This window comes from Cinclus cinclus, chromosome 2 (genome assembly GCF_963662255.1).
Source record: "Cinclus cinclus chromosome 2, bCinCin1.1, whole genome shotgun sequence".
Taxonomy (NCBI): domain Eukaryota; kingdom Metazoa; phylum Chordata; class Aves; order Passeriformes; family Cinclidae; genus Cinclus; species Cinclus cinclus.
This window is the reverse complement of record NC_085047.1, coordinates 112098667-112123497: the sequence shown is the minus strand read 5'-3', so window position 1 is coordinate 112123497 and position 24831 is coordinate 112098667. Positions and strand designations below refer to the sequence as shown.

At 40.2% G+C, this 24831-nt stretch overlaps 1 protein-coding gene across 1 annotated transcript in view; it reads left to right on the top strand.

Moving 5' to 3' along the window:
• Positions 1-8786: 8786 nt before the first annotated feature.
• Positions 8787-24831, top strand: part of TRAPPC10 (trafficking protein particle complex subunit 10) — a 36869-nt gene continuing 20824 nt past the window's right edge. Inside the window, exons 1-7 of the mRNA XM_062488145.1 lie at positions 8787-8865; positions 18173-18254; positions 18923-19058; positions 20157-20353; positions 21681-21876; positions 22955-23066; positions 24066-24313. Of these exons, the coding sequence (XP_062344129.1) occupies positions 8787-8865; positions 18173-18254; positions 18923-19058; positions 20157-20353; positions 21681-21876; positions 22955-23066; positions 24066-24313 (1050 nt within the window). The remainder of the gene's footprint in view (positions 8866-18172; positions 18255-18922; positions 19059-20156; positions 20354-21680; positions 21877-22954; positions 23067-24065; positions 24314-24831) is intronic.

The window sequence follows — 24831 nt, the reverse complement described above, 5'->3', positions numbered from 1 at the left end:
AGGATTCTGAAGGGGACGATTCTCATCAGAATATTTACTTCTATGCTTATTATGAATGGCTTTCTGGGCCTCTTCTTCAGACTTCATTATTCTTGTAGTACTTCAATTTTGCCACCCAGGGAAGACTTGCCTAAGATAAGCTTGCAAGGGAATCTAATTTCTAATTAATAATGCATTTTAATTTAACAACTAATAATTTTACATTCTAATTTGTAATTGAGCTTTCCCTTGATGAATGCAGAGAAGAGTATTTAAATAATTGTGTAACTCATTCCAAGATTCTCTCCTTCCTTATTCCCATCAGTTTTACATTATCCCTTGGACACGTGTGAGCTCTTCCTCAGACTGGTGTTATGGAGAGAGATTAAACAATCATCCTTAGACAACCCTTAGAATAGATCCTTATTGTCTAGAAAATTGAATTAGAAATTTTATGGTCTCATTCATACCAACTTCAATACTCTTCAGAAGCTACTCCTCACAAGGACAATAAATGAAGTAACAACCCAGAACTACTATGATATGTTTTTACAAAAGCATAATTAGTTAGTAAAGGTGTATTTTAATAATGTTTCCTGTAATGTATTTTTTTAAAGTAACCACACATCTATGTTTCTAGTTGTGTAGTAAGTAAAAATTAATAGAAATGAAAATATTCTGGAGGAAAGGGTTGTCAGTAACCATCTGAGAAAGTCCAGGTGCAGACTGCAGAGTACAGCTGATAAAAGAACAGTGAAGTGCCTTGTGAGCTGAGAGCAGGGAGCTCTCTGGCTGTGCACAGATTAAATACATTGTGCTCACTCCAGGCCCCCATGGCAGGCCATGACAGGTTTTCTGTGTCTGGTGCTGGTACCAAAACCCCTGCACTTGAGTTGTGCATAGTACCATCCCATGGTGGTGTCCCTTTACCTCCTCCTTTTCCAAAGAACAGCCAGTGTTCAAATGTGTATCTTTCTGGGCTTCTAACTCCTCTCAGGATAGGGTAACTTTCCAGACAAACAATCCTTTTCTTCTGAGGTCTTCAGTCTCAAGAGGAAATTCAGAATTATGAATTGGAGTGTGACTGTCCTGGGACTCTGCCTTGGGCTCTCTTCCACTCGTACTCAAGGCATAAATGAGAACAAAACTCCTGGTACAAACCTCTCTCATGAGGGAGGAGAATTGATTTACATTTTCACACAGTTTGAGCTGATATTCTCATGACAGCTACTACAGCTCCATGCTCAGCCGGGCTGGATAGCAGGGGAAAGTTGGGTGCTCAGGGAGCAGAGACAGGTGATATACAAAGACATAGCATCCATGAAAAACCAGGGAGAGTGCTGGATACTCTGTTTGAACCTTGTTGTTCAAGACCTGCTAATTAGCCCTGTGCCTCCCTGCTGGCAGCTGAAATGTTTATTTTGCAGCTTGGTCTATCCTGAAAATAGTCCAGAGCTGCAGGAACTCCTGGGGCCTGAGGGCCTTCTCTCTCTTCTGGCACCTGGCCTTGTTTCCACTCATACTGGTTGAAAAGTTGTTCTGATTTCAGGGAGCTGTGAAGGCTCCAAGATCACTGCACTAAAACTAGTTAGTTGCTAATTATGTTTGAGTGGCTTGGGAGATGGATCTAAATGGCATATTCCTCTGTCTTCAGAATTAGCTTGGAGTAGGGTCTGTCACATCTGCTTTTTCCTCTTTCTTTAATGTGGTTCATGTCGTACATGGGGAGCAGAAGCAGTTGCTTGCACCATTAGACATGTAACATTATCATCCTGGCAATGATGATTGTACTTTCCTACTCCAAGTTTCACACTTTGAACTTATTCCTCTTTACTGTGGTGGTTTGGCACGCTTGTAGCACACTCAGCACTTGGGATCTGAGTCCAAATGCCTTTCTTGTGTCTGCAAGGTAGAGCTGCCTCTGGTAACTCAAACGTGCTGCCTTTTTGTGGCATCCCCCCTGGATAAGTAGGATTTTAGAGAACTATTCAAAGCAAACTGATAGGAGGAGGAGGAGGAGGAAAGTCTGTCTCAAGGGGTGCTGGCACTGCCAGGAAAGGAGATTTCTTGGAGGCCCAGAAGGCACAGACTGATGTTGAAAAGATAGTGAATATTATGCTGGACAAAGAGCAAGGTACTGATTCTCCCTTCCAGGCCAGGGAGCATCTCTTCCTTCTTGCTCCAGCTGCTCTGTCCTTGCTTGCTGTCCAGTATTTCTGCAGACTTCTTTCTTAAATATTTTCAGCATTTCTATGATTTCTCTCTTTTTCCTCTCTACTTCTAAAGGCTGTTCACTTTTCCTGACCCTTTCTGAAGATATTTGATCCCACATTTCAACTTTGTCCCTCTGGTTTGTCTGTCATCATTTCCAGGTTTCAAAACAGGGACATACAGCAGCTCTTCCACAGTTACTGTCACCTTCTCTGCATTCCCATATTTTCCTAACTCTGGTGATGGGGAACAGTTCACAATACACAGCAGATTCTGCTGCAGAAATCTATGGATGGAACGAAAATACACTTGTATAGAGCTTCTATGGAAATAGGTTCCCCACGCTGGTTTCGTTGCTATTAAATATATTCCTGTCAATGATTTGTTTCCAACAATATGCAATAAAAAAGCAAAATTCTGATTATTATGTGGCACTAATGATTTGTGGCTGACATACTAATTCAAAAAGATAAGGTGGCTTTTAAAGTACTCATTTTAAAAAAAGGAATTTACAATCTTATAAAATTATTTTCCCAAATATAAAAATCTTGTCTTTTTTTTTTTCTGCTTCTGCAGGTGGCTGTGATTTCATGAAATTAGTTAATTAAAAACAGAATTCCCTCAGTTAAACTTTCTGTGCTTTTTGGTGACAGTTTTCTGACTGCTGCCACAAATCAAAGTGAAAACATAAAACTGCATTTGCTTCTCTCCTGACTCCTTGAATAATTCTTCCTTTGGGGTAAAGTTTCCTTCACTAATTCCGTAAAACTTAGTTACAGTTATTATGTTGTTTTATTTTTAATCCCAAACACTGTATACGGTGACAGTAGTCTCATTGGAAGCCCATAGACTTCTATATCCATTTCTCCCTAAATATTAATTACAAAAAATATAAAAGGAAAATGTTAAGAAATCTCTACAAACAAAGATTTATCCTTTAACCTTACTGGAAAAATTTGTTTGAATTTTCCCCAGAGGTGAAAGTTGATGCTCAGCCTGAAAAAAGAGGCTTTCTCTAGAAATTCCTTCAGTTTTTCATTCCAAACCCTGTTACTGTTGAACATTCAAATACTCATTTTTCCCCATAAAGTTTCTCTTCTGCAATCATTTTAATATCAGACAGAACTTAAAACTTTGGTAAAAAAGAAAATGTATAAGCTCTCTCCTACTATTGCACCCAGGACTGTCCATCTACAGGCTCAGTTTTAAGTAATGGTGACAATATGTCAAAGTCTGGATATTATTTCATTAAGGTCTCTGGCATAATCCTGCACTAAGTCATCTCAGGGAAACCAACCCAATCTGTTAAATGGGATTATTGTAAAAACAAGCAGAACTGGACACTCTTCTCCTTCAGCAAGTAGGTTGGGATAGGGAAAAGATTGTGAGGGGACTTTGCTGGGCCAGCTGACCCCAAATGGCCAAGGGGTTTTCCTTACAAACAATACAATGCCATAAGATCATGGTCACCAGTAAAATATGGGATAGAAAATGGGAGATTCTTGCTTCTAAGGTGGCTTCTGCTTGAAGAATGGCTGGTCTGTGTGTGGGTGGTGGTAAGTGATTTCCTTTGCTTCATTTCTGTCTCTTTCCTTCACCTAATAAACTGATTTTATCTCAACCCTTGTACATTCCCACTTCTGTTTTCCTTCTTTTCTCCCCTTGCCCTGCTGGTGATGGGAGAGTTTTTGTGTGGCTCCTGGCCAGGCTCAACCCACTATTTCCAGCAGAAATATTTGAGTATGGTCAGATATGAAGAATACAAAATTTTTCATGGCAAAATCTTTACTTGGATTTTGTATGAATGAGAGGATACAAGAAATTTATGACTGTTATTGCTAGCAAATCCCAGGATCCTGGGATCTACCATGATAGCTGAGGGCCTTGATTATCTTACAGTCAGGTAACACTAGAGAGGGAGAATCAAATTGTCCTGTAGACACTGCTGGTTTTGTCTTCATCCTGACTGAAACTGCCATAGGAATTTTACTTTCCTCCTATCACCCCTGGCCTGCCAGTGATAATTTCCTTTCATCAACACAATTCTTTCTGTTTTATCTTTTCTCTCTCTGTCTCCAGAAAATAGGATGGTTGTCATAATTTTCAAACTCAGCAGGAACATTTTCAAATGCAGATTTTCCCTCATAATGGACATTGAATCAAAACATAAGGCAGTTAGGGGTACACTTTAAGTGCTTTGCTTTCATTTTCCTGCTGCTTAAACATGTGAAAGAAATTCACTAAGAGCTGTTCCAGTAGAGACCTGAAGACTGACATATTTTAGGATTTAATGTTATAACAAAGAACCAGGATTCAATTAACCTTCTTGCTCTTTGGGAGACCTGAGACACAGGATCCAGTTCCTCAGAAAAGCACTGCTGCTTCTCTTGCAGTTACTGAGCTCATTAATCTCTGTGATATGGTTCTTAAAGGTACAGCTATGTTTTATTTTGGTCAAGTTAAAGTGCCAAATATTTTACAATGAAATTTCTTATCCTGCCTTGCAGAGGAAATCATTTAAACAAACCTGTAACAGAAGAGGAGCAAGGGAAGAAAGAAGGAAATGGAAATTCAAGAGTAGAAAAAAGGTGTGGCATATGCTGACTTCCTGTTTGCCAGACACATGTCCCACTGGGTTTGTGCATACAAAATATGACAGGACAATTTAACTCTTGGTTTTTATTAACCACCACACAATATATACAAACAGCACCTCTGAAACCAGTTTCCTCCTCTGAAACAATTCTCACCTTTCAAGTCAGACTTCATTCCTCCTCAAAAGCCACAGAAACTGCCCATGAAGCTAACCTAACCCAAACCCAGCCAGATAGTACTGCTGGGACTGCCTGGTGGGAGTGGCTATTGGGTGCATAAATCTAAGTCATCAATAAGAAGAAACATCACAGAACCACAGCTGTGCAAAATTTTGACAGGAGAAAATTTTGAGTTCTGTATGGTAACTTATAAATCCTGTTGCAGAGAGAAGCGGTGAAGTGTAGAAGTGATGAGGCTGCACAGACAAAGTGAAAGTTGGAAGAAGAGACACCAGCTCCTGCTAATGAAACATGAAGTTAATGAAGTGCAGTTAAACCAAGTGAGTGTGATGTGGGTGTGGAAATATAATGAACTTTTGTGCCTTGTTTTTAGAGTCTATTTTTCTGAGGTTGTTTTCCCTGCTAGAGCCCTGTTCCTGTAAAGACCCACCCCAGAATGTTGATGGTGTGTGCTATGGCCCTGCTCCATCAGCACACCTCTGCTCTGTGCAGAAGCCAGGTTGTGGAGCAGGGATGAAAAGAAAGGCTGCTGTGCCCTTCTGTCCACACTGACCTGAAATCCACTGGAAAATGAGATGCAGAGACTTGGAAACCAGGAAACTCTTCCTGGTTTAGTAATATACATGCAATATTTCCATCCAGTCATAGAGATGCCTCCTAGATTAATCTGCTCCTTTATACTGTGCCTCAAAGTCAAGATCCATCCCAGAGGTGACCTACTTGGGCACTAAGCCTGTGGCTGGAATAGAAAAGATAATGCTGAGAGGTAAAAGTACTTGTACAGGCTCTGCCTGGCCATGAACTACCTCAAATTCAGCTCCTCCTCTCTTACTGACTCCTCATTCAAAGTGCAGGCATAATTCTGCCCTGCTAATGTGGCAACAGAAAAGTTGTAGGCACCTGATACCTAGCAATCTGAAACGGTGAAGCGAATTTGCTTGGCTAAAGAGACTGACTGGTAGGTGAGAATTAATTTTATCCTGCCATGCATGTGAGGTTGAAAAATTGGAGTGAACTGTAGCACCACGGTGGCCTGGTGCCTGCAATGATTATGTTTTGTGGGTACAAAATTAATATTCACTTAAGAAATGTAATGATTTCTAGTAGAGACATTTTCATTGGTGTAAAAGCAAGAGGAAAATCAAAATTCCAGCTGCCCTTGAAATGGTCCCTTTTTCCATTTCCCACATTCTCCCCAGAAGGAAATTTTCATCCATTCATTTCAAAAAGTAAGGTAAAAGCATAACACTGTCAAAGTCTCTATTTCCAAATGCTTGATTTATTTTCTCTGTGCAGTTTGCTACAAAAGAGCTACTTTTCTCCTCAGAGATCAATTGATCTCACATCCCTGTCAAATTCAAGTATTTTTGTAAAACAAACACCTGAGACACCATGGAAAGTTGATTTCCTTCATCTTCTTGCCTATAGTAATGAGTCTGTCTTGTTCTTTGGGAGGGACAAGATGGTTTAGGAAAAAACTACAGATGGAGATGTATTAGCTTCACTTGCTATCAAAAACAGCAAGCAGGGCTAGGACAGGGGTTTTCTTTTGGTTGGTTGTTTTTGGGGGTATGATTTTATGTTTGTTTTTAATAGAAACAACTGTACTGCAAAATAAAAAGTAGAGAGGAAATCTCTAGAAATTGTTTATCAATCTAGAAATTGTTTATCAAATTTTATAGCAATTACAACGTTAATCCCAATGAATTTATTTGCCTTAGCTCTAATCTCTGAGAAAAGGGGATAAATACATTTTACTTTGCAATTTTACGTTTTACTACATTTTACCTGTTTCCCTACCTATGCTGCTCAGAACCATTTGACAGATGCACAAAATGAGTTACTTTGGAGCTTACTGGGAGGAATTTATAATTTTTTTAAGTGCATAAAGAATGTTTTTTTTCTTTTCTGTTTCAGTAAATAATTTTTGCCATACATTTATCAGTTATACTGTAAAACAGCGTTTAGGTGTTGACATTTTAAAAGCAAAAATGTACAATGACAGGTCTTGACTCTCACAGCACTAAAAAATGTTAGTGTCCAGCTGATCACCTAAACCTGAAAATCAGATAAAACATTTTATTGTGCTATATAAGATTCTTATTGTCTGAATGTGCCACGGAAACAAGCTTTGTTAGAACCAAGGTGAAAGCAAATTTCTGTGCAGATGTTGGTGAAAATACTCAATTAGGAAACAACCAATAATCCCCACAATAAAGTGGCAGAGATAGAACTGGGAGTATTCAGCACTAAGGGATGAAATATGTTACAAGGATGCTGTAATTATTTCCGAATTAATATTTTAAGTCCAGAAAAAAGGGTTAAGGTTTTACTGAAAGAATATTCCAAACAAGTTGACTTTTGTAAGTATTTGAACACCCAAACCATCTGAGCACAATGCCACTGTGCAATGAAGAGTTATGGTTAATTCATAGATTACTTATAGTCCTACCTGAGGTTACATTTGATTTTACACATTTATGCAGTGTTTTCCATTTTTTACCCCTTATGGCAGGCTACTTTCAATATGCTCTTACAGATCTTAGTTTTATTTGAGACAGTAAGTGCAAACCCTGTAAGTTTAGGATTCTTGAATCTGAAGAAACTGCAGATGACCAAGGTGAACAGTAGATTTATTTAAAGGAAGGAATAACATCTCACTCTAAAGTAAAGGGGTCGATTTCATGTATCCAGCACCACTAATTAGACCCAACAGAAGTGTAATGGGGTGTTATTATCTCTATACAGTTAAAACCCTACATTATAAACCATTAAACTTCAAGGGTCATATTCACTTATATATTTGAAGTCAGTGGAAAATATGATCCCTAATACACTTATTCCCACTGAACTAGCCGGGAACAGCCATGGGAATGACACATCGGGCAGCTGCCCACGAAGTCCACCAAAGCCTCGCAGAAGTCCTGCAATGAATTTAAATAAGATTCACTTTAATAAAGAGCATCTCTTTTATGAGGACAGCCTGGGGGAGCTGGGCTTGTTTAGTCCAGAGAAGGCTGAGATCTCATCCATCGCTATAAATATCTCCCAGGAGGGTGCCAAGAGGATGGTGCCCGACTCTTCAGTGGTGCCCAGCGACAGGACCAGGAGCAATGGACATGAACTAAAACACGGGAAGTTTCACCCCTACACAAGGAGGAACTTCTTTCCATTGAGGCCGGCAGAGCTCTGGAACAGCTGCCCAGGAAGGGCGTGGAGTTCCCTGTCTGGAGACATTCCAGACCCACCTGGATGTGTTCTGTGTCACTGCTCCGGGTGACCCTGCCCGGGCACGGAGATGGCCTGAGCGATCTCCAGAGCTCTCTCCAACCCCGACCATGCCGTGATTCCCCCGTTCGCGCCGGCTGTCACCGATCAGGGCGGCCCGGGGAGCTCTGACCCTCAGGTGCCTCGGGCCCTCCCTCAGGGGCAGCCCCGCCCCGGGTCCCCGCGGCTGCCGGGGGCCGCAGGCCGGGACCCCCGCTCCGTCCCCGGGCCGCGCTTCGCTTCGCTTCGCTTCCCTTCCCTTCCCTTCTTTCCTTCCTTCCCCGCCGCATTCCCCCCTTTCCGGGTTCCCCGGCGGCGGCGCTCCCCGGAAGCGGTAATGCCTGCCCGGTGATCCAGGAAGCGGATGAGCCTCTCCCGCCCGCCTTCCCCTCCGGAGCGGCGCTGCGGGGACGGGGGAAGGGGGTGGGGGGAGGCGGGGGGGGGGCGGCAGCGGCGGCACCACCCCCGGCCCGGTCCGGCCCGGCCCAGCCCCCCGGCGGTGTTTCCATGGCGCCGGGCGGGCGGGGGAGCCGGGGCTGACGACCCCGCCCGCTCATGGACCCCGCCGAGGAGGAGGAGGGCAGGGAGAAGCCCCCCGTGATCTACACCATGGAGAACAAGCCCATCGTGACCTGTGAGTGTCCCCGCCGCCGCTGCCGGGGGTCCGGCCGGTGTCCCCTGAGGGCCGGGGGGAGGCAGGAGGGGGTGGCTGGTTTTGGGGGGCTCCCGCAGCTCCGCGTGGGGAACAGGGCGCCAGCGAAAGGGATCTGATGGCGGGGTGTGCCTCTTCACTGCTTCGCCCCCTTTCTAATGGCAGTGAGCAAACTTGGGGTTGTTTCTGTAGCAAATAACAAGCCGAATATCGTGCGCAGAGGTGTTCAGGGGAAGAGGGTAAAATACGAGAATAAATCGTGAACCCCAAACTTCCTGGCAGCGAGCTTTGTGTGGCTTTGCTGGTGCCAAGAGAAGTTGAGAGGAGGCTTCCTCTGCGGCGATCCCGCTGATGCCTTCCCACTGACATTATAATTTAGCTGCTGTGCTTGGGTTCCGTCCCTGAGGAGGTTTAGTTAGACGAAAAGGGATCTCGTGCTTCCAGCGGTGAATTCGTTCTTTTAGGTATCAGAGACAGCCAGGTGTTCCTGATGTAAAACCTGAGCCTTCCTGCTCTGACAGCTGTAGAGGGGTCAAAAAAAACCCCTCAAAGCTCACTTAAAACAAGCACGTGGACTAGGCTGGGCATTAGGAGGCATTTCTTTAACGGGAGAGGGGTCAAGCCCTGAAGAGGTTCCTTAGAGAGGTGTCTAAGTCTGTCCCAAGTCTGTCAGTGTCTGAGAGATATTTGGACAGTGCCCTTAACATGCTGCAACTTTTGGTCAGTCCTGAAGTGTAGTCATGTAGCTGGACCAGATGATCCTGGAAGGTTCCCTGTAACTGGAATAGTCTTTTTTATTCTAACTACATCCATAATGCCGTCAGTAAAAAGGTAAAGTGAATGAGATCGGCATAGAGAATTCTGCTTTTTCTTTTTTTTAAGAAAAAGTAGCCAGTGACTGGTCTCAGTCAGAAGGATTTCTACTGATGATGTAACAAAATACATATTTGCACTTTGTCACTAGAACACTGGGAATGCTTTATGTGCCTGTGAAATAGAAACTTGTTTCACAGTTTTGTGTTGTCTTTTTATGGAGTCAGCATTTATTGGTGATTAAGATCCTAGACCTTAGAAAAAGTATCCAACTGTAACCTTGTAGCTGTATAATTGTGAAACTCCGTGTGTATGTATTTTCTATTTTATAAATGTGCTTTTTTCTGTCTTAAACTTTTTTTCCTTTTTTTTGAATGCGGTTCATAAGCTGAAATGAACAGGATCTGTACTGAATCTTCTCTACTCACCTATTTCAAGAATTTTGAAGTCCATTTCACTTCAGATTTAAAGTCAGAAAAATGTGTATATCAGAAACATCTGGAGGATATAGCTAGCTGGTGTTAATGCTGTTGTTCAGGCTGTGGGGGCTTGCTTTTTAGATTTTCTGGCTTTATGAGTATTCAGAATTGGAGAATCTCCATGTGTGAGACAGGGGGACATGGTGGTGCAGGTCAGTCTTATTTGAATAAGTAACATTTTGGACTGTTGGAGTACACTAAGTTTTACCTCAGGGTAAAACCTTTGTTTTTTTGTTAGTCAGTGCTGAAGAGAACTCTGGTCTCTTTGCACAACAAAATTTTCAAAATTCCAAACACAGAATTTAACCAGATTTCAATCAAGCCCAGTTGCCTGGCATGGAAAACAATACTAACTTTGTGTGGTGAGTGAGCATATATTATGGTTGTAAAATGTTTTGTTCTTATCCCTCTCCAGTATAGTAGCAGCAGACTTACAAACGAGATAAGAGGTGAGCGTTACATGTCATTTATATGCCTCACTCCTGGAGCAAGGTTATCATTCCTAGTGCTCTGGACAAGCACAACTGTAGTATATTTACTGGTATGGACTAGAGTAGCTTGATCTGAGAGCCTAATTCAGTAGTTAAAGTTAATTCAGCAGAAGTGCTCAGAGGTTACCTCTCTGGTGAATGTAGTAAGGATGATTTGCTACATTTTAAACCAAAACATTTGCTTTCAATGGGGGATGCATTTTACTGTAACTGCTTTAGTTTCCTTTCCTCTCTGTTCAGAGAAATGGAGTACTTAGAGACTGTAGTATTTCAAATAAGTACATTCACCAATAATGACTTACTTGAAGGAAAGCTCCTCTAAGCATTATATGGCCAGAGATTTACAGAGAGCTGAGGCTTGGCCTTCCAGGGAAAGAATTGACTTGGTGTTGGTTTCTTGCAAAACACATTAAAAGCCATGGTGTTGGAAATTACTCAACAAACACAATTTATCTTTTGTCTGTGGTTCCAGTTTCAGGCAGTTGGAGTTGTCTGGGATAGGTGTCCCACCCAGGAGGCACACGTTGGGGGAAAACCAGACCTGAGGAGATGGCTGAGTTCTGATTATATGAAGCAAGAGTGAAGGTTAAGTGAGGGTGCTTTTCAGAACATAAGTATTTCCTTTTGCTACAAGATTTAGATTAATCTCTGTCAGGTAAACTTCTACATAATGAAATAACTCCTATTAACTCTTAGTGTTTGATTTTAGTAAGAGAGAACTGAAGACGGAGTTTTGGTCATAGTGAAAACTTCTTTTCAACACTGTGCGTACCAGAGTTGTTTTGTAAACAAGTGTTTTTACCTTCCTGAAATAAATTTGACAGTGCTCTGAAAGGAAGGCTTTTTTGGGGAAGAGAGTTATGCTTTCAAATCTGTGAGTTAGTCTCCATTGTAACAGTACATTTACTATGTTGGCACAACCCTGAATTTAGCACTCTCTGTACAGGCTTTGGCCTGTGGAAAAAAAATGGTAGGTTCTACCTGTCTTGGATATCTGATGCCAGTTGCTTCATGCAGTTTTTTGTGAGTACTTTTTTTCATGTTAGTGCTGTAACTTTATTGTTTTACCTTCAGAAGCTGTGCATAGGTCAATTAGCCTTGTTTTTATTGTGTTTGCATCACTGGAAATACCTGTAGTTTTAACTGAGAGTTTTCAGATTCATAGAACTGGGCAAGGCATGACAAACTTCTGGAGTCTCTCTACCCATACAGACAGCCATATTTTCTAAGTGTGGGAAAAGTAGTATATTCACAGAAAGCTGCTGTTCCTTTATGTGTTTTCTCTTTTCTCAGTATGGCAGCACCCCTGAATGTTAAATCACTAATGTCAGATAGGACTGAGCCATGATGACTCAATTCCAAATTAATTCGAGCTATATATTTTTACACTGTCAGTCTTACTAGATTGCAAAGCCACTGGAGAGTTTTCACTGTCCAGCTGTGGTTCTGCTCTCTGGCACGTTACTTTGCGAGCTCTCAACTCAAGTTTGTAGCAATTTATCTGCATTGCTACCAGATCTGGTAAGCTTATGAAGTGTTTTGAGTCATCTTACAGCTTTCTCACTGCTGTAGAATGATTATTTTTAGCGTAATTAATTTTTTGGGTTTTTTGGGGGTTTGTTTTTTTTTTTGCAGTAGCAAGTTGAGTGTTTGTATTGATCATCTTGAACTTGAGTAGTTTCTGTACAACGCTGACTTTACAAAATCTCTAAACCAGTACAGATTGCTTTCTCGGGAAACCCAGTGTTTCCTTCTCAGGAATCCTGTTTGAAACTTCGAGGAAGTCTTTGGAGCTTCAATATAATGTTGTTGCACATATATATTGGGCAAAGAACTCATCCTTATGTAGCTGATTTGCACTTAAGTTATTACCTCTATCAATGTGAAGAGAAGGCTGAAGACTAAAGGCAATTCTGCTAAATGAAGTAATTAATAGGTTTTTCAGAGCTTTCCTGACAAGCTGTTCTTTAGTAATTATCTTCATTTAGTTGTGGAATATTCCATAATCAGCTCATAGTATCTGTTTATGTTGTGTGTTTGCATGTTTGCTTTCGTTGTCAATAATCTGTCTTAGCTCTGTGGACTTTATATATAATGTTTGAAGAGAATGGCATGCATAATTTTTATCTGGTCCATGTTCAGAATGTGCTGTGATGCAGCAACAGAAAAACCATCAGCAAAAGCTTAAAATAGAAAGACTAGAAAATAGAAAGAATAAAGGGATAGAAAATGTTTGCAATTGTCTACAGCAGGAACGGAAAGGTTAATAAAAGCAAGGGGTGGGGAGGGAAAGGGAAGAATTTTGCACCTTTTTGTGGTGAAAATAAATACTTGCAGTTAAGAATATCGTTCTGAGACTAAAGGAGCTTGATTCAAAAGTTATTCTGTTATTAGTAGATAGATGTAATAAAAAATGTGCTAGCAAGAAGCAGGATGTAGCCCAAGTGAATTGAATGATTTGCTGCTAGTGAGACCATTTAACAGCTGTATCCTATAAATGCATTTTCCCTGTTCTCAACCAGAACTCCTGCCTGCATTGTAAATCATCACTGTTGTGTACTTGATACATTATTCTGTGCTTAAATATTTGATCACGTAACTCATGAGAAGATGAGGAACATACTTGTTAGTGTTTACTGCTGCACTTATAAATCCGTAAAAGTTAAGTTTTACTAAAAGGATTTTCTTCTAGTGAATCAGCTATGGTTTTTATATAGCAATTGAGCTGTGTTGTGTTGTGTTTTTTAGACCTCTTTTGAATATGAATTTAAGTTGGGAGAGAGGAGGACCTTTAAAAAATGTAAATATAAAAACCTCACCAAAACTTCAGGTAGAAGTAGTTCAGGTAGATCCGCTTCCTACAGGCTAGTGATTTAAGAAAAAAGATTCATAGTAGAACTTTTTACTGGTGGAAAAATAAGTGGGGTCAGAAAGGTTAGCTGTGAGTGATACTTGGGGATTAAACCCAAACAGAACTACACCAGTGTAGTCCCTGTGTTCTTTTAAAGGTATTCAAAGCCTTTTATCTTAGTTGACTGGGCTTGTCAGTGGTATCAAAGGAAAATATTTGTCTTCTTTAGTCATCTGACCTCAGGAGATTTTTTTTTTTTAACTGCCTGTGTAGTTAATGGGCTAGGATAGTTTTCTCTAGAGGGAAAAAAACCCAAAACAATGTGGTATATTTAGATGCTATAGTGACAAAGCCTCTAAGCATCAAAGAAGTTGGGGAACTATTAGGAAAAAGATAGATTATTGGGGATTTTGGTGGTTTCAGGCAGGCATGAACCTAAAGAATGTCAATGTTTTATGGTTCTTTGGCATTAGACAGCTGCTACACAAAGTACATGTTCCCTCTGGAAGTCATGGTTAGGTGGTCATTCTGGTTTTCATTGTTCCTGTACAAATTTAGAGTGGAGCAAATGTCCTAGATAGGGAAGGGAGGAAGGCTGCACTGATTTGATCTACCAAAATGTCAGGAAGAAAGACAAGGAAGAAAGAATCACAGAACTCTTTGGATTGGAAAAGACTTTAAAGATCGTCCAGTTCCAAACCCCTGCCATGGACAGGGACATCTTTCACTCTCCCAGGCTGCTCCAAGCCTGATCCAACCTGGCCTTGGACACTTCCAGGGAAGGGGCAGCCAGAGCTTCTCAGGGCAGCCTGTGCCAGGGCCTCACCACCCTCACAGGGAACAATTCCTTCCTGATGTCTAAATCTACCCTTTTTCAGTTTAAAGCCATTGCCCCTTGCCCTGTCACTCCAGGCCCTTGTTCCAAAGTCCCTCTCCAGCCCTCTTGGAGCTCTTTAGGTACTGGAAGGGGCTCTAAGGTCTCTTCTCCAGGCTGAACAACCCCAGTTCTCAGCCTCTGTCCATAGCAGAGGTGCCCCAGTACTCTGAGCACGTTTTTGTCTCTCTTCTGGTCCCATTCCAACTGGTTTATGTCATTCTCATGTTGAGGACCCCAGAGCTGGAGGCAGCTCTGCAGGTGAGGTCCCACCTGAGCAGGGCAGAGGGGCAGAATCCTCCCTCCCCTGCTGCTCATTGTGCTTTGGATGCAGCCCAGGACACTTTTGGCTTTTTGGGCTGTCAGTACACATGGCCTGATCACGTTGAGCTCCTGCTCAACCAACACCCCCAATTCCTTCTCCTCAGAGCTGCTCTCATCCATTCTCCACCCACAGCACGTGAGGTGTTTAGGTAAGTGCCAAAGGCCCTACCTTTTGAACTTTGTCATGTGGAAAGAAAGGAAACAGGTGCTTTGTTCTCTTTCTCCTGGAGCATTTCTTTTTGACTTATATCACTTGGACATTACTGCTTTCAGTTGTTGTGTGTTACCACTTCATGTGCAGAAGCACCCTGTTCTTGGTGTGGTATCACTGGAGGACTTACTGCGTTCTGTCTGTATATATGGGGTGTCTGTTGACAATCAGATGGGGAGCAGATTAATTCAGACATAAGTGATTTAAAAGCTGAGGTGGGTGCTCCAAGAAGTTATCAGACTCTAATGTTACTCCCTAGTTATCATCTCTTATGGGATATTTCGGTCTTATTTGCCTGTTGGTTCTGGAAGATGAAAACCCTTCTCTAGAAGGCTTCTTGATTATAATTATGATAGGATTCCAGAATTACTTTTCCTTCCCATGTATGCACATCCTTCTTTGGCCTTTTCAGTTGTGTCTGATAATAATTTACGCTCTGGCCCCATTACTGACAGCCACAGAATGGTACTGACAGCCATACATGGTTTGGGTTGGGTCTTAGTGTTGAGACCAATCCACTGAAATGAATCTCCTATGATAGCGTTGAGTCATCATCTTTCTTTTTGTTTGTTTGTTGTTTTTTTTTTCCCAAAACACCTCAAACAAAACAACCTCCTCACCAACTTGCAAAAAAATTACAAAGAAGATCCTACAACAAAATCTTTGAAACAATTCTTAGACTTTCGTGCAGACTTTTTGGGTTTGAATTCCACGGTTACTTGGGGTTTTGGAATGTTTCATTTTAAATTCATAGAATTCAGTCAGATACAAGCAAAAATTCCTGTAGTGGTGTTGTTTGTATTTTCTCCTTTATTTCTCCTTTTTTTTCTTTTTTTCTTTTTTTGAAAGTAGATCATAAATACCCCAACTACTGAAGTATCAGCAACGTATATCTATATAGAGAGAAGAAAATGAGACTTCTGCCATGCTTGAGGTCTCTTGATTCGTAGGAAACTTGCTCAACACCACTCTAGAAATAGTGATCTTTTGGGACTTTCTGTTCTGTTATTTCTGCAGGTTGTGCTCTTGTCTACTTGCTGTGAGGTGCTCCTCTCCCTCCCTGCAGCCCACAGCACCCAGTTCACAATTGATTGTGCATCTTGCCAGTCTGACAGCCCTTACAGTTCCTTGCTGTACTTACTGGTCTCGGAGTCGGTCCCGTGTCAGTGCTGTGCTGGTGTTGCCTGCTGATAACTTCAGTTTTAGTGTTCTTGCCTTGATCAGCTCAAACATGCTGATTACAGTAGGTACAGAGTCCAGTTGAGCAGAATATGAAATGTTGCAGCCCTTTGGGTGCTGGAAGTACGTGGTAGCAGCTTTGGTCTGTGTTCAAAGACAGCCAGTGTATTTCACATTGCAGGTCTGTTCTCGCTTTTCTTCTAATCCTAGAGGGCTGTGTTGCCTTGATCATAAAACACATTCTTATGTGTATTTGATATGCCCTCAAAACCAATGCCAGAGGAAAAGCTGACTGGTTTTAAAATGAATATACCCGTTTTAAGCTGATAATGTGATGTGGCTGTCTGGAATAGCAGGGTGCTTACACGTTATCCTTTAGTTCCTCTGTATGCAGTAGTAGTCCTTTTTACTTAAGATGTTGAATTCTAGAATATTTTTGTGGCATACATTGATCTTTTAGGTGCAGTGTAGAAAAAATACTTTGCTATGCTCCAGAGATAAAATATGTGGCTTGTTCTTTCTAGCAGACTTCAAGCTCACAGTCTCTCATTTTGATGTGGTCATCGTGCTGCTGCTAAGTCACTAAGCCATGTTTCACTCTCTGTGGGCAGTAATGAGTTGCAAATCAATAGGCTGTTCTGGGCTTGGCTCACAGAGGTGTAACTTGGTATAAACCAGCATTAACAATATGACTAACGCTTGTTTCAGTATTCATTCAGGGCATTGGTTTGTGGTCTTAAAAAGCATTTGGTATGTTACACTTAATTCAGTCGGGATGAAGGTGAAGTATCAAGCATAAAGTACTTTCCTGGAGAAACAGGGCTAAAGTAATAATTGTTTTTGTTTTGTTTTTTAGCTATTTGATGAAATTTCACTGTTGAATAATACCTAATGTGGTCAGGCATCGGAAGAGCTGTTTTTGCATGTTCTTGCACTTAATCAGACTTTTAAACTTATTTTTTTAAATATACTTAATTGTGTGGTGATAGAATTGTGCTAGTGCTGGCTATCAAAATATTATATGTGAGAATAATAATATATATGACAAAACTGGGGAAAGGAGAGTGGACTAGCCAAGGAATTCTAAGATGAACTAAAGAATGCTAAAAGAAGGTGGAGGCAATGCCTTGCTTTGTGCCTGTATGTGAGACTGGGGGGTGGGACGGAGAAGAAAGGATGTCAGGTACTTCAGCTGCAGCTTCCAGTTCCACAGGAAGGTGAGATCTTCCTGTTCTGGGGTGCAGAATGATTGTGAAAAGGAAAACCACCAGGAAATAGCAGAATTGCATATAAGGCTGTTAAAATCTTAATGTCTTGTCCTTGTCATGTCCTCCCTGTACCTAAGAGAATTTAAGAATTGTTGTTGAAAGGTTACTGGTAATATAATTTTTTCTTGTGGTAGACATTACATTTAATTCTGACTTGTATAGAAGTACCTCCTGTGGTGGTGGTGGTGTATTTAATGTAGTTTTTTGAGACCTGCACTGTGTTAACAGACCTCATGTTTCTGAAGACTTCAAGAACAGTGTGGTAGTCAGGGAGGCGTTTTGTATTAACAACAGCCCTAGAAAATAAGGAGAGAGGAATCATATCCAGTAAACGATGGAACATGTGCTAAACTAAATTTTCTCAGTGTAGGCTGAGCTACAGAAGGATGGGAACCAGTCTCTACCCAGTCTTCTGGTTTGGGTAGTCTAAATTCTGGAGTATTTTTAAATATACCTTTTTTAAAAAAAACATAAAACAATGACTCCAACTAAGGAGCTTCTTGTTTTGTTTTTTGGAGTTGGACCAACTTTATGATAGTCTCTTTGGTATATGGATTATGAAGCTCTGTCAAAATCTTAGTAGGGAGTTTGTAACTGTGTATGTATTAAATGCCTTCTTAAAAGTGTTGTATTAGGTCTTGAGAGTGATTTTAAAAAATCTAGTTCAGTGCTGGACTCCAATTTCCACATAGCAGACAAAATTAAATGTTCTTAATAACAGAGACCATTAGTAGCATAGCATATTAATATATATTCTATAATTTGCACATGTTAATGTATTAATGCCTTTCACTTTTAGGTGCTGGAGATCAGAATTTATTTACTTCCTTGTATCCTACACTTTCTCAGCAGCTTCCTAGAGAACCCATGGAATGGAGGAGGTAAACTTATATTTTATCCTGTGATTCTGTTTCAGTGTCTGGTTTTGGCTCGGGTAAATGTGTATTTGTTGTGTTCTGAGGAACTCTTACCATAAATTTGAGTTGAACAGAGCAACTGACTTGAAGAAATTGGAGAAATTAGATAATCAAAGTGGATGTTGGGCACTTCAGGATCATCTTTTCAACCCTTCAGCTTTGCCTGAAGAAAATGATAGTAATGCTGCTTTTCTCTTCTTGATTTTTTTGGTTTGTTGGTTTGTCTTGGTGTGCTTTGATGTACTTTAGCAGCTGTTTTCTGAAAGTGATATGCTTTCCTCTCAATGAGAATAGAGGTAGAGCTCACATGGAATTAGATGTACTTCCCTTCAGAAAGTTTGGTATGGCAGTGTTTTGTGACTGGGAAAAAAATTTGGGGAATTCTCTTATTTACTTGTCCTAGAGATACAGAAAAACTTCTCCTAAAAGAAAGCTGAAGAGCTTCTAGTTCCTGTTCTTCAAAAAGGAGCTTTTATCTCATTTCAAGCAATACCAAATTTTAGTTGACATTATACAAACTGCAGTGAGTGTAGTTTGTGGGTTTCCAGTGCCAGAGTAATTCAGTTTATTCCTCTTCCCCACATGTTAATTTTTCTATTCTGTCCACTAATTTCAGTTTTTAAACTCTGTAGGTCCTACGGCCGTGCTCCGAAGATGATTCACCTGGAATCCAACTTTGTTCAGTTTAAAGAGGAGCTACTACCCAAAGAGGGGAATAAGGCCCTTTTGACTTTTCCCTTTCTTCATATTTATTGGACAGAATGTTGTGTAAGTACTCGGAAAAGCTCAAATTTTAAAGTTAAATTGTTCACATAAACATGAAAAACAAAAGAAAATAACAGCACAAGCAGAAAGTCAAAACAATTAAGCCTGGGTTGCAAAAGCATGCATGCCTGATATATTGCTGGAAACAAAACTTAGCTTGAGCACTTCTTGCCATAAGCAGTATCTGTTTGTATTGTTACTTGACACTAAGAGGACAGGCATCTGAATAACCTGTTTTCAGTATTTTGTCACAAAAATCCCCAGGATCTTACAGTGATCCTGCAGTAGAACACTGTACTTTTTTCATAATACAGAAATGTGACCAGGGTAATTCAGTTATGATCTGTTGATGTGCTGAAATCCAAAGGTAAGCTTTTTTTTTTTTTTTTCCTGCTTCATCTTCTGTGTATGTCAGGTACTGGTGGATGTCAGCAATATAACTGGGCAAGATTTGGAATGTCTTAATCCTGTTTATCTCCAGTTCACTGCCTTTTGGTTTGCTTCTGTTGTGAATTAATTATCCACATGAAGGGTGCAGGTGACATCTGATCTGTGACCATTCAAAAGGAATCCAGAACAGCCTTAAGAATTATCTGAATTTGTCTGTGTAACACCAACCCAGAAGCAAAATAATTCCAAACAATGCTTCTGCTTTTTTAAAAAAAATTTATTTTTATGAAAAAGCTTTTAAGCAGGTTGAGATTTGAGCAGTGCAGAAGGTATGAATATCACACGTCCGTTGCTATGTGAGAATAAAACAGTTCAGCTTTGTAATTTCAAACATGTTTTTATTGTAAAGCTCCAGAAGGTGTAAAATAAAGAGCTTAAATTATGTTTAAAGATCTTAATTTCCGTCATCTAAAGAATGACAATAAACGAAATACTATATTTGCTGTTAACCAAAATACTGGAAATGAATTAAATTAAAAGACTAGTATTCTAGTATGCTTTACCTCATTTGATTTTTTTCAGTAAGTGAACTTACTGTCAGTAATTCCTTTTGATATGTGCTTCTGTTTGCCTTCTTTTGGAAGAAGACTTGCCTTTTGAAATTGTTCAGAATGTCTGTTTGATTTGATGATTCACCACTTCTCATCCCAGGACACGGAAGTGTACAAAACCACAGTCAAGGATGACATCACCAAGTGGCAGAATGTTCTCAAAGCTCACAGCTCAGTGGACTGGCTGATTGTGGTGGTTGAGAGTGATGCCAAGAAAAAGAACAAAACCAATATCCTTCCCAGAACCTCTATAGTAGATAAAATAAGGAATGACTTCTGTAACAAGCAAAGTGACAGGTGAGCGTTCTTGGGCTTGCAAACATTTTCATCCTTTCACCAGTGTGCTGATTTATAAACTCAGCTCCATATGCAAGACGTTCCTTGCTCATTTAAAGACTTCCCTTGATGTCCAGCATTCAGACTGGTGGCTCTGTAAGGTCTGTCCTTTGAAGGAGGCTGGCACAAAGAATAAAGGGAGAAATTTTATTTTCCGTTTTCCTGGGTTTGTGGCAGCTTTGAAATGTGTTTCAATTAGATTTCACATATCTCCTTCTGGCTAAGAGAGTTTTAAGGGGAACAGTGTGATGATAATCAGCTTTTAGACCTTCAGGCTTTTTTGTTTGCTTAGGTGCTTGCAAAAATCTTAGCAGAGTTAAAGGTAGTGGGAGTGAAGTGAGTAGGAAATATGAAGCCAAGAGGGCTTATTTTTTGCTATTGTACTTTCTGCTGTTCACTTAATCACCTTTCCACTCTGAGATAATTGACATAAGGCCAGTTTCTTCAGATGTTTTTATTCTAAGGAAGTAGTAATGAATGTATGAAGGTGTTTTTGCTTTCATTAAAGCCAACAAAATAGGATTTTCTGACAAGAATAGTGTTTTACTTGGGTAAGAAATTTTCCTGTCTTCAGAGATATCATTAGTTTTTTGGATGGTAATAAATTGTGATAGAAAAATTGAGGAAGGTAGATGCTCTGAAAAAGTTATTTATTTGTGATTCAATGGGATCTGTTTATTTTCTGAGAAAAGCAGAGGAAGTTTTAGCACACAGGATGTGTAAAACTAGATTGAGATATTTCAAGAATCTCTTGTGGAGGATTATTTCAAGTGAGTTAGGAAAGGCTGAATATATGTGATCTAATAGATCTTGATTTGTATTTTATATAATACAAAATTATACGCCTTTATCAGGCATAGCTATATTTGCTGTTCTGCTGATTTGTATTGCTAGGCAGACTTTTTAGGATAGCTACAGCATTACTTGTATTTAAGTAGTTAGAATAATGTATCCATTATTTGCTTAAAAAAAAAGCTATAGAGTACTCATTCTGGGTAAAACACTTTTCTCATAAACTATATCACATGAAAAAGTTTCTTAAAAGCTAACTAGCCCCAACAAAAAAAAAACAAACCAAAACAACAAACCCAAAACCCCAGCATAGCTGCCTCTAAACAAACAAACATAACCCTCAACCTTGTTTTTTTTTTTCCTCTGATTAATGTGGAATGAAAAACTAAATGTTGCTCACTCTCTGTTTGTCAGGTAGACACAGTATTCAACTGGGCAATTATATGTGAATTATGTTTTTTCCTCCTCAAATACAATTTTATCAATCTCTTTACAGATGTGTGGTACTTTCTGACCCTTTGAAAGACTCTTCCCGTTCTCAGGAATCTTGGAATGCCTTCCTGACCAAACTCAGGACATTGCTTCTCATGTCATTTACCAAAAACTTAGGCAAGTTTGAAGATGACATGAGAACTCTGAGGGAGAAAAGGACTGAGCCAGGGTGGAGCTTCTGCGAGTATTTCATGGTGCAGGTAAGAGTCTCTTGGTACTGAAGAAAATACTTGAGCTGGATTTCTGGTACTTTTAATGTTCTGATCATTCTTTGGAGGCTGAGGCAGGAATTATGGATACTGATTTAAAAGCAGTGTTTTTTGATCCTGTTTGCATCAGGTTTGAGTTAGCTTTTAATACTGTTAATGCAATAATACAGTTTCCTGCTCTTCAAAAAGCAGAATCTCTTCAGGCTTGTCAAAAGTTTTATGAACCTCAATTGAAGCAAACAAATTGTATCTAAAAAGTGTTTTAGTAGTTGATCTTGAATTTGGGGTAAATGTCCCATTACTGTGCATACACACTCAAACTTGCAGGTGGTGTTTAATATGAATGCTGTTATTTTCTTTGTTCAGATTGTTATCAGTATTTATGGAGGTGATGTTTCGAAAACTGTTTATTTTGAAGTAATCCGTTTAGAGAGGCCATGAATTCTATTTTTATGTAGTTATAAATACCATTTTGTTTTAGCTGATTTAGAGAAAAGCAAGAGCCTCTGGTTTGATAAAATGAAAGATCTTGATTCCTTTGGAATTTCCTGGTCCCTGTTCAGTGCTGATCTCTCCTTCACCACATCCTCATGTCTCCTTTGACTGCATGTGCTATCTTTTGCATAGGATATATCTCATTTTGAGGCCTTTTCTACTTAGCAGTTTGGCTTTGTGTACAAAAAACCCTTTTATGATGTGCTGCAATTGATGGCTTCACGGTGTAAACTGAGGGGAAATCATCAGTACTATTATGAGAGATGAGTCTTCAGCATTTATTCATTTATTTTTTAAATTCAAACTTTTAATAGATCTATGAGCATTATGTTGTAGTGAGTCAGGATCTGGATACACATCAGAATTTACTGGCAGAACTGTATGACTTAATCTCCTTTTGTGAACCTGCCTGGGTTGGGACGAAATCTGCTCCAATGGCAGGTTTTTCTATATATGTGAAATGAAAATTAGAAAAAATAGTTCCTGGAGCTCTGTGGATGGATGAGGACAACCTGTAATACCAGACATGAATAATGTCAATAACATGCTCCCTGTATTGCTTGTGTGCCAAAAGGAAGAGCTGGCCTTTGTCTTTGAGATGCTGCAGCAGTTTGAGGATGCCCTGGTGCAGTATGATGAGCTGGATGCCTTGTTCTCTCAGTACGTTGTCAACTTTGGGGCTGGTGGTAAGTGTCTGAAAATGTGAAATAAATATTGAATGCATAAATTTCCTTCACTGTGCTGAGCAGCCCTGTGCTTTGGGCAGTCAGGGAGGCTGCACCAGGCAGTTTGTGCTCTTGTTTTATGCTGTGTGCACACACAAGTGTCCATCAGTTACAGTCTTAACAAAAGTTTGTTTCTTGTCTCTGAGGCTTAGTAGTCATTTCTAATGAAAACCTGTGTTTTGCTTTAATGGCCTGATTGTTACAACCAGAGCCCTGAACTATGAAATGACACAAGTATTGATCTGACTGAGATACAACTGCTGTTTTTACAGCTCACAGCTAGGTTTTCCACTAAAGAGCTTCCTGGAAAAGTCCATTCAGTATTGCCTCAAATTACACAAGATGTTTGGTAATCACTGCTAAACTTAATAGAAATAGGTGCTTAATCTGCACTACAGAAGATTTAACTTCATTTTCAAGAAAAACTACTGTGCAAGAAGTATCAAATAGCTTTAAACTGTTTTAATGAGCTAAAGCACATGCTGTTATATAACATGTAGCTTTAATCAGTTTTATGAATCTGGTGAAAATATAGTGCAGGAGTGATTGCAGTGAAATAGATTTGTGCTGACTGAACCCAATGCACTACCTGGAAGTGGGGGCACATCCATCCATGTGATGAGTAAGAAATACTTCAGCAGATCAAGCTTGTTTGTTTTGAATTTCAGGTAGGCTTAATTGCTAATAAATAAATTACAAACTGGTTGTCACTAAACTGATAACAAGCATACAGTTAAGACAAAATGCCTATGGGAATTGAATGGGAAATTCAGTTATCTTACTTCGCTGTGGAAGTTCTGGTGGTTTTTTGGTTTGCTTTTTGAAGTTAAGACATTAAGTCTTTTATCCACATGATAAACTCGGGAAGGACTAAGGCAGCTCACAGTCTCTGGAAGGAGCATGAAGAGGCTTTCCTAGCAAGCAGTGGTTGATTCTTGGATATTGCCTTTGTTTACTTAGATGGTGCAAACTGGCTGACGTTTTTTTGCCAGCCAGTGAGGAGCTGGAATGGTTTAATTCTGCGGAAACCAATAGACATGGAGAAGAGAGAGCTGATTCAGAACCAAGAAGCGACGCTGCTGGACCTGCGCAGTTACCTGTTCTCTCGGCAGTGCACGCTGCTGATCTTCCTGCAGAGGCCGTGGGAGGTTTCCCAGCGAGCACTGGAGCTTCTTCACAACTGTGTGCAGGAACTCAAGCTGTTGGAAGTGAGTCTGTGTCATCTGTTCCATTATGTGAATCATTTCATCCAGTGATGACCTAACGAGATGGTCCAAGTTTAGCTGTTGGTGACCAGCATTCAGTAAGAAGTGGCTGGGAGTTATCAACAGGATACTGTAATAACAATTGTGCTGCAGTTGATTGTGTCATTGTGAAATAATCATGGAATTTGGAGACATCGCATATGGGAACCAAATCTGTTTAGTTAAAGTGTTTTAGTCTTCACCTGGAAAGTTATTCTCTAAACTGGTAGTCATTTGCCTGCTTCTTTCATGAATTTATTACCAATCTGTTGAACTATAGTTCCCATAATTTAAATCTATAGCAGTGTTGTATTGAAGGAAATAAGGCAGAGTGGTTATTGTGCTGTTATGCAGGCTAATCCTCTGTAACATAAAACCAGAGATTTATTTCTGAATATCACTTTGTGGCTTACCCATGTCCTCATCCCATGGGTGTTCTGTTAGTTTTATCTGTGCCATTATAACACCAGCTGCTAACTTCT